The sequence below is a fragment of the Pituophis catenifer genome, unplaced genomic scaffold (assembly GCF_029215685.1).
Source record: "Pituophis catenifer annectens isolate HBS135680 unplaced genomic scaffold, rPitCat1.0.hap2 SCAF_2, whole genome shotgun sequence".
NCBI lineage: Eukaryota > Metazoa > Chordata > Lepidosauria > Squamata > Colubridae > Pituophis > Pituophis catenifer.
The window spans coordinates 227,183,353-227,198,589 of NW_027256882.1; the positions used below are offsets into that span (position 1 = coordinate 227,183,353).

At 34.8% G+C, this 15,237-nt stretch overlaps 1 protein-coding gene across 3 annotated transcripts in view; it reads left to right on the plus strand.

Annotated features, from left to right (window-relative positions):
• Positions 1 to 15,237, plus strand: part of SMC5 (structural maintenance of chromosomes 5) — a 43,513-nt gene that overhangs the window by 17,210 nt on the left and 11,066 nt on the right. For all 3 annotated transcript variants that reach the window (XM_070938634.1, XM_070938632.1, XM_070938635.1), the window contains 11 exons: positions 329 to 442; positions 1,850 to 1,944; positions 2,575 to 2,707; positions 2,951 to 3,124; positions 4,254 to 4,423; positions 5,490 to 5,613; positions 7,739 to 7,861; positions 9,813 to 9,938; positions 11,882 to 11,977; positions 12,643 to 12,747; positions 14,548 to 14,667. In XM_070938634.1, the coding sequence (XP_070794735.1) occupies positions 329 to 442; positions 1,850 to 1,944; positions 2,575 to 2,707; positions 2,951 to 3,124; positions 4,254 to 4,423; positions 5,490 to 5,613; positions 7,739 to 7,861; positions 9,813 to 9,938; positions 11,882 to 11,977; positions 12,643 to 12,747; positions 14,548 to 14,667 (1,380 nt within the window). The remainder of the gene's footprint in view (positions 1 to 328; positions 443 to 1,849; positions 1,945 to 2,574; positions 2,708 to 2,950; positions 3,125 to 4,253; positions 4,424 to 5,489; positions 5,614 to 7,738; positions 7,862 to 9,812; positions 9,939 to 11,881; positions 11,978 to 12,642; positions 12,748 to 14,547; positions 14,668 to 15,237) is intronic.

A 15,237-nucleotide genomic window follows, 5' to 3' on the forward strand; every position in this document is an offset into this window, starting at 1 on the left:
ATTGTAATCTGTTGAGTGCTTCGGGGTGGGGATTTGTTGCATTCATGGTTACAATATATGAAGTATAACAATTTTGCTTAATGAGTACTGTTCAGTATAGATCTTGTTGGAGAAGAGGTTGCACCATTTTGTGAAGACCCTCCAAATTTACTTTCTGCTCTACAGTGAAAGCTGTATTGATATGCGTGTAGCCTTTTACAGTAATGAATGATTGTTCTATCTATAGCAACATATTATGTGGAGGGAATAGTGTACATTATTTAAAAATCCGGGGTTTTGGGTTTTTTAAATGCAATTCTTTTTGTAACTGTAGTTTCTTCTTATATAGATCAATATGAAAGATAATAAACACGCTAAATATGTAGAAAATCACATTTCTGCTAATGACATGAAGGCCTTTGTCTTTGAATTGAAGGAAGATATGGAAATATTTTTAAAAGAGGTAAAGATCTGTTCAAATGACTAGAAACTGGCATTTTAGGAGACTTAATAAGTAGGCGTTTGGCACCTAGCATTACTGCCATTATAGTAGCACTAAGATTGCTTAATTAAATAGCATTTCCACCTATCAGCCAGGGAGGTATATGACATAATTATATATTTTAGAAATTATCTTGTTGAGCAAGTAGAATTGGGGAGGGCGGATCTATTCTGTTCAGCAATAAAGATGAATATTTGAAGCTTCAGGCTACACACATACACAGAGAGGGAGGGAGAGAGAGACAGAGAGAGTTTCCTTAGCTTGATGGTCTGTTATTCTTGTTTACAATAATTATGCTTTCAGTGGCCGATAAATGATTCAAAGGACATAAGATAGATACTACCAGGATCACCAATCGGGTGATCAGTAATAAGAGTACTTGGAGTTGTATTGTAGCAGTATAAAAGAAGCCATTCACCAACTTTGTTCTGATACCAAACTCTTGCTTGGTGCAAGATATAGCTTCTTTTTAATACTGTCAACACACAGTAATAGAGTCCACTGTCTCCAGAGTAACCTATTTCATTCCTTTACACCTCTACAATGTGTTCAATCAGAATTGGATGCATTTCTTGACATGATTCATTTAACACAGAATAAAGTAGAACCTATTTCCTACATCATGCGCTTTTACTAATTGTAAGATTGCAGTAGATTTTTAAATGGATATTTAATCATTGCTGTCTTTTGTTCAAATTAAAAGTCATTTTATGAATACTGTTCTAAGGCAGGTCTCCAATCTTAATAGGACTCTCCTTAACAGATGTAAAAGTGCTCTTTCTGATACAGAGTTAATAGTTATTCTCAAATACTCGTGAACAATTTTTGGTTAATAATCTTACCTTTTGAAAAGAAAGCAAAAATGTACATAGAATTTAGCACTTTAATTATTTTATACAGGTAGTCCTTGCTTAACAACCACAATCAGTACCAGCAATTGTGTCACTAAGTGCCATGATTGCTAAGTGAAATATCTTGTGACCATGATGTGCTTATGAATCCCCATGGTTATTAAGCAAGACATTACATGACTGTGACTTAGGTTTTACTTTCGCAGTCTTTATTAACTCTGCTTGCCAGAGGCCAGGTATGAAGCCTCTAGAAATTGTGCCTGGGGGTGGTGGTGGTGCTGCAACTGTCGCAAATGCGAGGATTGGTTGCAAAGCTTGTTGTTGTTTTTTACACCAACACAACTTCAAATAGTTGATAAACGAAGCAAGTGGTAATCAAGGACTGCCTGTATACAGTAACAATACAGAAATAGTTAGATTCAGAAGGCAATATTATCATACACTAATAATAATAATCAAATTCATTATTTTAAGATAAATGAATTCACATTTTCTTTATTGGTGCAACCTATTGTAGATGCGGGATAATCGCAAACTAAGAGTGAATGCTGTATGTGCACCTAGTGAATCATTTGCTGAAAAAAGACCTTCAAAACCAATTGAAGAACTGTAGTAAGTATTTCAGCCCTATGTTAAAATAGATAAATTAATGTGTGTTACTATATAAAAGTGATATACAGTGCTTGATTTGGTGGCTTTATCTTTTATAGTTTTTTGTTTCTACTTGTTTGTTTGTTTGTATCCCATTTTTATTATTTTTACAAGTAAGATAAGATGTTGAACATATCCAGCACACTTTCCTCCTCCTCTTTTCCCCACAACAGCAACCCAGTGAGGTGGGTTGGGCTGAGAGAGAGTGACTGGCCCAAAGTCACCCAACTGGCTCTCTTCGCTTGTCTATAAATATTCCAAGAATGGTTTATGCCTACTTTTCGACTGTTGTTTTCTTTTGAAGTTAAAGAATGTGTTATTTATAATGTTTTACTTGATAACATAGTTTCTAACTTGTAAATAAAATCAACTTATTTGATTAGAAAAATCAACACAATTGAGTATGGTACAATTATAACCTGAAAAAAAATTCACCATTTGGTTTTTGTACTGCATAAACTTAATTTTTATTTTAGTAAATGTAAGATGCTTCCTGTCCACACATTTCCATCTCCGCTTCATTGCTCAGATAATATATGTATTAATAGTAACAGAAAAGCTATCTACCTGTTTCTCTTTCTTTTTTTTCAGCCGATACGGATTTTTCTCTTACTTAAGGGAGTTATTCGATGCTCCCCTCCCTGTGATGAATTATCTGTGTCATCAGTATTATATTTATGAGGTTCCTGTTGGAACAGAGAAGACTAGGAATATGATTGAAAGGGTAAGATTCATTCCTGAACACCTCTATTGCCAGCTGAGAAACAAAAACAATAGTGAACCATGGTGAAGTGCCAAAAAAGATTTTATTAACCAAACATTAAGAGAGTAACAAAGGAAGATACACCATCCACCTCCTTTCAGCTTGCCATGAAGTTCCTTAGCTGGCAGCAGCTAGACTTCCTGGAGCTTCAGATAACTTCTCTACTTCCTGTTGTATTCATTTTGTCACTTGTTTCATGTACAGGTAATAAAGGAAACAAAACTTAGGCAAATCTACACAGCAGAAGAAAAGTACACAGTAAAAATATCCCGTTACACAAATCAGTCTGTTTCCACGAACATATCACTGAGGCCAGCACAGTATCTTACTGTTACAGTGGATGCAGATAAAAGAAGACAGTTAGAAGACAAAAAGAATGTAAGTTAATTTCTGTAATGCGTCAAGAAAGCAAGATTCCATTTTTATTTGAAGTTTGGGTGTTTTTAATTCTAAAATGTCTTTGTCTTACCAGTTTTTCTGTTCTTTTATAGTTTTTCTGTTCTTTTATATCTATGTCATGGAGCATTTCTTTTTTTTAAAAAATACTTTTACTATTTAATATTAGCAGTATTAGTTAATTTTCTTCCTAATGGCAAATGTTTAATCTTTTCATACGTGGACTGAGTCTACAATTTTTCTGAGCATTTTCCGAAAATGCACCATTATAGAAAAAGCCAGGTATATCTTGCTTCTGAAAATGGAGGCATATCCAGAACAGACACAATAGGAAAAGATACATATTCAGTATATAATGATACAGAATGACAAACCATAGGAAAGATGCATACAATTTAAAATAGTACTAATGATGATAAAATCATGTGCTACAATGACGAACAATAAAATCGATGCAACATACAAATTCTATCAGGATATGAAAAAATATTTTCTGAACTTGGAAAAATATGGTAAATTGATTTTACTATAATGTATGTAGATGAAGGTTGATGATGTTATCTAGTCAGGTAATGAAACATCCTCAAGCCAATAACCAAGCTCAAAGAGCACTAAGGATTCCTCAAATTAATAGATTACTGAAATTCTTAAGATTACCAAGAATATATAATAATTCCTTAGTAAGATAATATGTAAGAGAAAGAGTTTTAGTAGGCAAGTGGAATTTAAGTAACACCCGTTCCAAAAGGTGATTAATGCAGGAAGTTCATTCACTAACAAATCAACAAATTAATAGACTAAAGTTGCATTTCTATATATCTTAGTTAGTATTAATTCCTAAAGGACATTGAACTCAGTGTGATTTAATTTAGATTGGCTACACAATTGTATTGTTAATAGAAAAGTTTCTGTTCAAAACATACACAGTGTGTGTGTATGCGTGCGTGCACAAGCATGAAAAGAACAGATCTGTTTATTTGAATCCAAATAGTAAATTATTATTTTACTGAACATGAGAGTAAAATATGTATAATTTAAAGCAGTCAGAGCAAACATCCTTAGTAAGATTGTACAGTAAAATGGTATTTTTCTTCTATGCTACTTATTATAGGAAATTAACAAGCAATTGCAATCATTGGATGCTCAAATGGCATTACTCTCTGAGAAGCAGAAACACCTGGAATGCAAAGACAATCAACTCCGTCAACAGAAAAAGGAACTCTTGGAACGAAAAAATAAAAGGAAGCAATTAGAATCAAAAATTAATATGAAATGTGATAGGTATGGATTTTAAATATTATATAAAATTACTTTAAAATCTAGGTAAAAAAATAGAATTTAGAAAGCAAAACCAAAACATCATCTAGTTCTTATCCTATGTAATATGCCTTCCAGGAAAAGAGGTGACTGCCATAATTTTATGATAATGAATAGATAGTAGTTCTGTTTCCTTTATTGGAAAACAAACTCTTACAAAAAGACTATTAAAACTGAAATACAAATATTACTAAGTTAGGTTATAGTTTACATATTCATTTTTCCTTTAACTTTTTTATTTTCTTCAGTTGTTTTTCGGTGATTGTTTCTTCCTTTCAGCAGCATTCACCTTGTGGCTGTTATTTTTGCTTAAAGTTTTTCTCTCTTCACCCAACCTTCCCCATACAGTACTTACAGATAGTCCTTGATTTACAACCACAGTTGAGATTTAAAATGTTGGTTGTTGACTGAAGTCATTAAATGAGGCATCATGCCTCAAAAAGCTGCATGCCAAAGGAACTCTGCCCTGTACAGGCCAAAATCCCAGCAGGCAGCCCTTTTGCTCTGAAAGATGTTGGCTAAAAAAGGTCTCTCCCAAAATCCAAGCAGGATTTAGACATGGAGTATTTACAACACAGGGCATTTGCAGCCAGCCCGCAGCAACAAGAGGACTCTCTCTGGTTTCTGGAGACTGGCTGCAAATGCCCTATCCTGCAGTTTGTAATCGCTCAACTAAATTCAGTTTGAGAAAACTGAGAAAAGGATGTCTTATACTGTTGTGTTGTCTGGGTGGAGAAACCTGTGCTAGTTTTAAAACATATTTCACTTAGTCGGTGGAAAAGTGATAGGATAGATTTATTAAAGACATAATTGAAATTTAGTACGATTAATGTACAGTTAGCAGATGGTGTTTGAGTTTAGGGATACCTCTACAGCATATTCCAATGATGATGATGATGATTTTCTACTTTCAAAGTAGCAATCTTGTTTTCTAATTTTCCAAAATATTCCTGAAACATATTTTTCTAATGTTGAACGGAGAGTGTAATAATTATTCTCAAAACATTGTTCATAAATCTTTTTTATACAGTTTAAGACAGATGGAACAAGACGGCATCAATCTGGAAGAAGAATCTGAGCAAGCAAATGCTAAAATTAAGAAACTTAACACTCAGAAAGTAAAACTTGTAATTGATTTTATGCAATTAATAAAGGTAAATACAGTTTCTAAAAAAGAAGAGAGACTCATAATGCAATTCTATATTATAAAAACATTTAAATTACCTATGAATTAATCTTTTTCATTCCTCTGTCACAAAATTGGCTATTTTATGCGATAATTGGCACATGCATTGAATTTGGATAATATTTAACTGTTAATAGTTAGTGTTTCATATCTTAAATTCTTATTCCTGACTGCTTTCCCCTTAGAAGTATTACATTGAGTGGCATTCAATAATACAAATGCTTTTGATTAATGATGGACATTCAGTGTGTCATTCATCATGTTAATTGCCATGTGATAAGTATTAAGTGAACTCCGTTCAAATTAATAAATCCTGCTGTTGATCTAAACTCCGGTATTTGTATTACAACAGCACAGATGTTAAGTAATTTGCCCATTGAGACCTATATTGCAAGATGATGTTTGAGTGGTTTTGCAAATTGGTAAGAGAAAATTACTTTGCTTGACCAAAATCAAAGTAGCTGTCAGACTAAATATCCTCAGTAAATAAAACAGTGTTCTGTTCTTGACACTGATTTCAGCCTAGCACATGTGCTGTGATAAAACTATAGTAAGCTGCTTTATAATGGCTTTCTTCTGGAAGTTCTGGGTGCTCCATCATTGGAGATTTTCAAGAAGAGACTGGACAGACATTTGTCTGGAATGGTATAGGATCACCTGCCATGGACAGGGGGTTGGACTAGAAGACCTCCAAGGTTCCTTCCGACCCTATTATTCTAGAACAGAAAATAACAGAATAACAGAGTTGGAAGGGACCTTGGAGGTTTTCTAGTTGAGGGGTTCCAACCCCCGGGCACACTACCAGGCATTGAGCCTTTTGGAATAGGGCTGCAGAAGTGGTGGGTGAGCTTGTGTGTTTGTGTGTGCTCCATTTGCATGAGTGGCGGGCACGCATGCCCACTACTCACGCAAATGGAGCTGCACACACAGAAGCTTCCTCTCTCCTCCCCCCCGCTGGTCTGCAAAACTGAAAAGGTTGGGGAAATCTGTTCTATTCCAATCCCCTGCTCAGGCAAGAAACCCTATACCATTTCAGATCCACAACTTCTGTAGGCGATTATTCTATAATCTAATGAGCCAAACCATTTAACCCAATATTGGCACTGCTTTCTGTCAGGCATTCTCCGTAATTGCAGGTTATAGTTTTTGCAGCCTTAATCCTATCCATCAAATGGCGTATTATTAGCATGGTAAATAAAATATGCTTCTTTTTATGATTTATAAAGCGGAAGGAAGGATTCCTAAATTTGTAGGAAATTCTTATATTCCTGTTTCTGGATAAATGTAATTCATTCTTTAGAAATGTGCCCAAAAGTTAACACTATTCCAAATTCAGTAGAAAGTGGGGACTTAGCTTTCTAGAATTGCCAGAGAATTACATAACATCTGCCGTAACTCATAGTACATATAAACTGAGAGCCAGTTTGGACTAGTGTTAAGGCATCAGAAATCGGGAGATCATGAGTTCTAATCCCATTTTAGGCATAAGCCAGTTGGGTGACCTTGGCCCAGTGTCCCCCTCTCTCAGCTCTTTGAAGGAGGCAATGATAAACCACTTCCAAAAGATCTTGCAAAGAAACTGCAGGACTAGTCCAGGAAGTCGACAGGAGTCACTTACTCAAAGACCCAAAAATGAATAACTCAAACTCCCTGAATATTCTTTCTGGAAGTTTTCTTTCTGGAGCTCATTCTCCGTTTTCTGTTATTTGCATTCTTGTCCTTGACAAGTGTAATTGTGGGCTGGGATCGGGAAATGAAAAACATTCTTTGATTTGGAGGTAATTGATTATGGAGGAAAACATTTTGCTTGATGAGTACTCAGATGCATTCATGAGGGGGAGAAAGTTTTACTTTTAAAGAAGCATTAAGTGGGACAAACAATTTCAGTTGAGAAAAGAAAAAAAAAGTAAGATGTTTGTTTCAGTGATATGGTAGGTTCTAGACAATAGACAATCGTGAATACCTAATATAGATAACACCACATTGGATCAAATTTTATATGAAGTGGAGTAGTGTAATTGGAATATCTAAATTTTCGAAGCTTGAAACATTTGCAAACTTTTCTAAACAATATTTGCATTTATTTTCTGCAGAGTTGTATGGCCCTTAATGAAGACAAAACAAACTTGATGCTAGAGAACACAGTAGCTACTTTTCACAAGAGCAGACTTGATGCTGAATATAGAGCTGCAACTGTACACCTACGAGCTATGGATGTAAGCCTTGCATTTTGCTACTTGACAAATGAACTTGAAAATATACCTAATGTATGTGTAGTTATTTATAAGAGAGTTGCTCCCATAGATTATAATTCCTAGATAATACTAGGTTAGCCTTTCCTTTGGGCAAAATAATGAACATAAAAACAACTCCTATAATGGATTCCTTTGCTTCCTAAAATAATTTTATCCTTCTACCTCCAGAATTATGGATTAAGGTAAGCTGGATAGAAGCAGTTAAATTTAGATTTGTCTGAAATTCCACAGCTTTTAACATGACTTGTATTATGATAGTATTTTTAATTAGTAGAGAAGAATATTTGTAGCTCAGGGTTGAAATGAGACGTCCTTGGTGCTCTCTGAATTGGTTGTTTTCTTTTATATGTGAACTAGAATTTTCTAACTCCTGAATTAAAAAGAAAAACAAAACTTATGTTAATTTGCCTGCTTGTTTTAGCTTAGATAGTACAGTTTTCTATTAAATAAAAAAGAAAAAGAACAACAGAAAAGAAAGAAGATACACATTAGTAACCTCTGATCTTCAAGCAATTAAAATAAAATTCCAAATTTACCTCTTGCTCTATGATTAACAACTTAACTTCTTTCTATAGTCTATCCTTTGTAATCATAAAAACTACAAATTATATGTTCATTTTGGGGTTTTATGCAAAACGTCCAAAAGAGGATTTAATGAAATTGGGTATTTCCTGTTATGTGTGTGTGTGTGTGTAAGACTATGATCTTAAAAGGTGCCTAAAAGTTGGTTTAATAATAAGTTATTTATCATTATCTCCCTGTAGACTGAAAAAAATCATATGGAATTGATCTGTTTTTAAATATTGAATGACCTATAATTTTCCATATTGGTTTTTCATAAAACGTATCCAAGACAAAAAATTGTCTGTTTTGAATGAAAGCTGCATGTGAGCTAGCCCATACAAACAAAAACTAAGTAGTAAGAAGCAGAAAATTTAGATTGTACTTTTACTAGATGCATCTGTACATTTTAAACCTGATTTAGTTGGTTGGCTTGGGGCCCCAATGGGAGAATTTTTCACTGAAGATGGTTGATGGGATAAGAAGACTTTGTCCCTATGCAGTTGGTCCCTTTTAATTTGATTTTAACTTTTATGCAACTCTTTTAATTTTAATTGTTTTTATATTTATCTTTTTACTATTTAGTAAGCTGCCCAGGTGCCTTATCAGTAAGATGGATAGCATATAAATTTAGTAAATAAATGAATAAAAATAAACCAGGAAGTGGCATGGATCTAATAATTAGGTGACCAGGTAGACCCAAGGATCTTGTCTACTGCATTAAGAGTTACAGGATCTAAATCTTTCCAACTAACTGAATAATACTGTGATTCATTTGTGTTAAGTAGGCATACCCAATCGGAATCCAACTCCTAGTAGTTTCAAATGATTTTATCTGTCAGATTCAAGAAAATTCTTCACCCAGCTTTTAGATGTTTTTGTGATCCATCTCTTCCTAGAAGAAAATGGGGCATCTTAAAAAGTACCATTGGTGTGTATCTGTCAAGGCAACAAGGTTGACCCCAGAGAACCACTGCCAATACATAAATGTTGGGCTAAGTGAGCAAATAGCCTGCCTTGGCTTGAGGCAACTTCATCTGTAATTTCTATAGTTGAAGAATAGTTTGAATTAAATCTATATGATTTGATGAGCCATTTTATCAAATTTTATCTTATATCACGGGTATTATAGCTTGTCAATTGCTTGACATCCATGACTGCTAGACTTATCAAATAGATAACAAACTGACATGACAGCCATTAGATATTATTCCTGGACTTGCATCAATCAGTGTATTGCACATTCTGAAAGCTTAACTCTGATAAATGTTTGACTGGATTTTCCTGAAGCCAGTAAAGCTTCCATAAACACAGTTTAGCCTTTTGTTTTAATCTCTTCTATTTATTCCAGCAACAAATTTCTGACCTGGATGTAAAGAAGAATTCTCTTTTAACGAAGTGTAAAGGTTTACTGAGCACTGCTAAAAGAGTTTGCAACCTTGGTATGGATCAAAACCTTCCAGAAGGTGTCTACAAGGTAAATATCACAGTAAAAAGATTACACACATACACACAGATACATATACAGAATATTCTTCAACCCTTTTCCCGAGAAACCTACAGTACATGTAAAATAAGCTCAAAATGCAAAATTGCCCTGACATCAATGAGACATCAGAATAAAACAATTAAAACAACTGTATTAGACACAGTTGAACGTAAAGGATGAAAAATTAAATAAGATTCTATAAGCACTAGAAGGCCTACACTTAAGAATGCCTTTTTTTAAGTTGGTCTTATTTTAGATGTCAAAAATACCAAGAAATCCTCAAAAGATTCATTCATAGATAGATTCAGAGAGTGAACTGTACAGATAGCCCTTAACTTATAACCATTTGTTTAGTGACCATTTGAAATTATAATAGCACTGAAAAAGGTGACTTACGACTGTTTTTCATACTTACGTCCATTGTAGTATCCCAGGTCACATGATCAAAATTTGGATGATTAGCAACAGGCATGTATTTAGGACAGTTGCACTGTCCCAGGGTCATGTGATCACCATTTGTAATCTTTCCATCCGGCTTCCGACAAGCAAAGTCAATGGAGTAAGTCAGATTGCTTAAGAACCGCATGATTCATTTAACAACTGCAGTGAGTCACTTAACAACTAGCAAAAATGCCTTGAAATGGGGCACAATTTATTTAAAAACTGTCTTGCTGAGCAGTGAAAATTTTGGGCTCAAATGTGGTCATAAATTGTTTAGGATTTTAAACATTAAGATTAGCATTCTGGATTATGTTCAGATTAATTAAAAGCCCATGAAGCCCCAGAAGTACTGACTAGGTAGATCTTCAACATCTGGCTGATAGTTGGTTTACAGTATTTTGAAATTTCATTTTGGCACAATTTTCAAAGACAAACTTTCTCTTATTAAACACAGATAATCCAGAGGAATGCCACCGTTTGTAGATTACCTCTAGCTGTCATAATATCTTTAGGTCACAAAGGCTACTTGAGGCTGTTTTTCAAATTCATGAATGTTTCCAGTTATCAATTCAATATTTTTATGTTCTCATCTGATTGAAAAGTCAAGGAGACATAGTATTTAATGCCATTGGGCTTCAAACGTTTTCTAAAACATCATTCTCCATTAGTATTTCTTCAAATTGCACTCATAAGAATGAAGAGAAAAACTTAACTTATAATGCATAAACATTTCTCTGTCCTTATCCTTATTAATAAGGATTGGCCACTGGAACCATACTTTTAAATTTTGGGCAAAGAAAGATGTTGTAATTCATTTTATTACTTGTCTATTACCTTGAAATATTGTAGGAATTATTGCAAAATAATGCCCTTTTAATTTTCTATTTTCTCTTGCATAAACATCCATTTATATTTCTATTAATCATGATTCCATTGAGTAATTGTATTTTTGTATATGCAGCAGGAGTCCAAAAACATCTAGCTGCATAACATATAACTTATAAATTGTATAATCAACAACTTATCAAAAATTCACAGTGTCACTTATCATGCTTACTACTATGTTCTTTTATTTTCTGAAGAACATGATAAGAAGCACCACAACTTTCTTTGCAACTGGATAATAGCATGTTGCTAAAGCTATATTGATGGTATCATCGCACAATTATGTGAATAGTCCCCCTTTCCACTTCAAGCAATATAGGAAGCTTGAAGTTGGACTTTGGTAATGAAATGCTACAATAAATCAATGTCTGCTCCCCTTTTTTTGCTAGAAGTGAAAGTCTATTAATGTTGTTCCCTTCTGCCATCCCATGTTTATGAAAGGTTATCTGTATCAAGGCAGGGCAATACAAACTAGAAGCGAGCAGCTTGGGCCTTGTTAGCAACAAGGCCATGCATGCATAAAGTACAGTAGCTTACTAAACATCAACAGACGCTTGTGCAGAGTAATTATTTTATTTTACACAAATGTAATGCAATCTTTTTAGGCATTCATGGACCTTCCAAGTACAGTGGATGAAATTGATGCTCTGCTGAATGAGGAGAAAACAAGAGCTTCATGTTTCACAGGCCTCAATGCTTCAGTATGTACTCCCAGTATTATATAATAGTATATTATGTGCATTATGTAGAAATTAATGATCACTGTTTTTGTCAGCAGAAGCAGCTAAGTAGCAGGAATAATGTGGTCTAAATACCATTAGAATTTTAAATAATTTGTTCAAGGTCAGATATATTCTGTGCTGCTGTTTTAACAATGAAAAAGAAAAAACAGGATAGGAAATGAGGAAAAAAGAATTCAATTTACTAGATACCAGTTTCACTTTAAAGGAAGTTACCTCTTCGCAATACCTTCCCCCAATCATATTTGAATAATAGATACCTTTCCACAATTGAAGAAACAATCAGTACTCGATTATAATATACTGTAGAAAACTAAAGTAATGGGGAGGCAGACTTTTGAACCATACATTTCTTTTAACTCAAAAAACTGCAACCATGTTGTGATTGATCAGATCAGATCCTATTTAGAACATACAAATCAATGTTAGGTATAGCTATACCCTCATAAGACACAGCCTTGGATTCTTCTTGCTTGAGATAATAATATGTAAACAAGCTACCAAGTTTAATATAATCTTGGTGTGTGAAAAAATAATCAGTATTTTTACTGATGTGGATAGTTAATGTTCTGCATTGTCCATTCAAATGATAATGCCTTTTAACCAAAGCAGTCTTTTCTTTCCAGGTTGTTGAAGAGTATAATAAAAGAGTTAAAGAAATAGCACAGATGACAGCAGAACTGGAGGAAAAGAAAAAGGAACTGGACACCTATAGACGAAATATTTCACAGGTATTACTGTTATTACTTTCACTATTCTTTTTGTCCTGAAATAAATATCCATTAAGGAATTATATTGTAATATGCAGCATAAATGATCATTGGCTGTAAAATTGTTGTGTTGTTTGCTGTGTGCCTCTCAGAATTGCTTTTAGTGAGACACATGGCTATATAAATTGAATTCATAAACAAATAAATATAAAAACATACAGAAAAAAATTGTTTGTAACTTGCCCAGAAAGTAAGTTTTTCTTTGAAGATTTTGTAATCCCTTGCATCGAGGTAGAGTCTAGGCAACTGAATGGAGCTTGAGCATTTACTGGCTGGATGCCCTTTCTGACATTTATGTGGAGTTTCAGCAGACAATTACTCATTGCACCCAGAGAGAGAATTATCTGCTGCCACCTAGGGTCAAACTCACAGCCTCTTGATTGTGAAGCGAGAGCTCCATCTCTAGATCACCATGTTGCTGTAAATAAATAATCCAGATAGATAGATAGATAGATAGATAGATAGATAGATAGATAGATAGATAGATAGATAGCACTTGTGCAGGTTGAAAGAATTAGCCAATGACATCACCGTTGCCCAGGGGATGCCCAGTGGGAGTTCCTTTCATGTCCCTGGCAGGAGCTGGAATGGAAGATGGGAGCTCACCCTGCCCTATGGCAGCACTTGGGTCTTGAACACAGACTTGGTAACCTCCAGCCCACCGTCCTAACCACATGAACCACCGTGCTCCTTATTAAATAAATAAAGGTGTGTTGTTGTTAGTTGCAAAGTTGTGTCCAACCATCATGACTCCATGGACAAGGTTCCTCCAGGCCTTCCTGTCCTCTACCATCCTCTGGACTCTATTTAAGCTCATGCCTACTGCTTCAGTGACTCCATCCAGCCAACTCATTCTCTCGTCCCATTCTTCTTTTGCCCTCAGTCTTTCCCAGCATTAGGCTCTTCTCCAGTGAGTCCTTCCTTCTCATTAGGTGGCCAAAATATTTGAGTTTCAGATCCTTCTAAAGAGCAGTCAGGGTTGATCTCCTCTAGGACTAACTGGTTTGATCGCCTTGCAGTCCAAGGGACTCGCAGGAGTCTTCTCCAGCACCATAGTTCAAAGGCTTCAATTCTTTGGCGCTCAGCCTATCTTATGGTTCAAAATAAAGGTTAAAAGAACCAAATAAGGTAAATTATAATTGTCTACCCAAGCTTTTCAGTTTGCCTCCTGAAGCCAGGATGGCTTTCAATTTTAATGCCTTTTGGAAAGTTGTTAAAGCCTGACTCTTCTGAAGATCTTTTATGGATTGATCGCAAAGCCATTGATTCCAAAATTAATATGGAACAGCCATAATGTGGCAATCCTAGCCTTCAGCCTAGGTAGTAGGAGGATTGGAAATAACGGCAGCCAACTGAACAGCAAACTTGAGCAATATGGCCTTGTGTACATTAATACGTCTAAAGAGAGATGGGATGGCAGTTTCACCTCCTAGTGGCCAGTTATAAATAAGTTAGCCTGATGATGATATCCTTTGATGCCCATGAAGATTACCAAGGTGTAATGTGAAAGTGCAGAATGATGCAAGGTAACATGGCCTATATTTACTTTCCATGGAGCAATATTGAAGAATGGATTAGTTTGAAATAAGCAATTCAGAGCCTGGATACATCTGTAGTTTCTGATTACTGTGCAGGTAGGTAAGTAATTAAGACCACTATTAATTAGTAATATATTGAATATTTATTCTGCCATATTATGTACTACTGGTGATGGAATCTTTCTTGCCACTTCTGTTATGACCAGTCTTTTTCTTTTTTTAGGTTAAGGAAAGGTGGCTGAACCCTTTGAAAAAGATGGTTGACCAAATAAATGAAAAGTTCAGCAGCTTTTTTAGCTCTATGCAATGTGCAGGGGAGATAGATCTTCATGCAGAAAATGAGGTATGATTATAAAAATGATGCATTCCTTAGAAAACACCTCCCACATGCATAACATTATGGCTTTTCAATTAAACAATGGGCAGTAGGATGCATATTTTTACAGCTTTGTATACTGTCATTTAGAAAAACACAATAGCTTGTTTCCTTGGGATATATAACTTTAAAAAAAATAAATTACCATATTCCTAGTTAAATTCTGGCAGTCCATGTATAAGAATAATGTGGACACAATGCAACTTTAATAGTGATTTTAACTGCAACACTGAATACTCATTACATTAAAAGCTAACAGAGCTTTACCTAGTAGCACATCAAAATGGGGACTGATGTTTTGGACTATATTTTCCATAATCCTTTGCTACTGGCCATATTGGCAGAATTGATGCAAATTGCATTCTAAAACATCTATGGGGCATCAATGAGCTTCTTTTGCCATAAGTAAAAAGTAATGGTGCATAGAGCACACTGAAAGGAATAGGGTAATCCAAATATAGTCTGGCTCACTTTGCCTAAATGAGTTCTGTTGAGCAAAATAAATAGATGCAGCTACAATATATATGATTGTAGCAA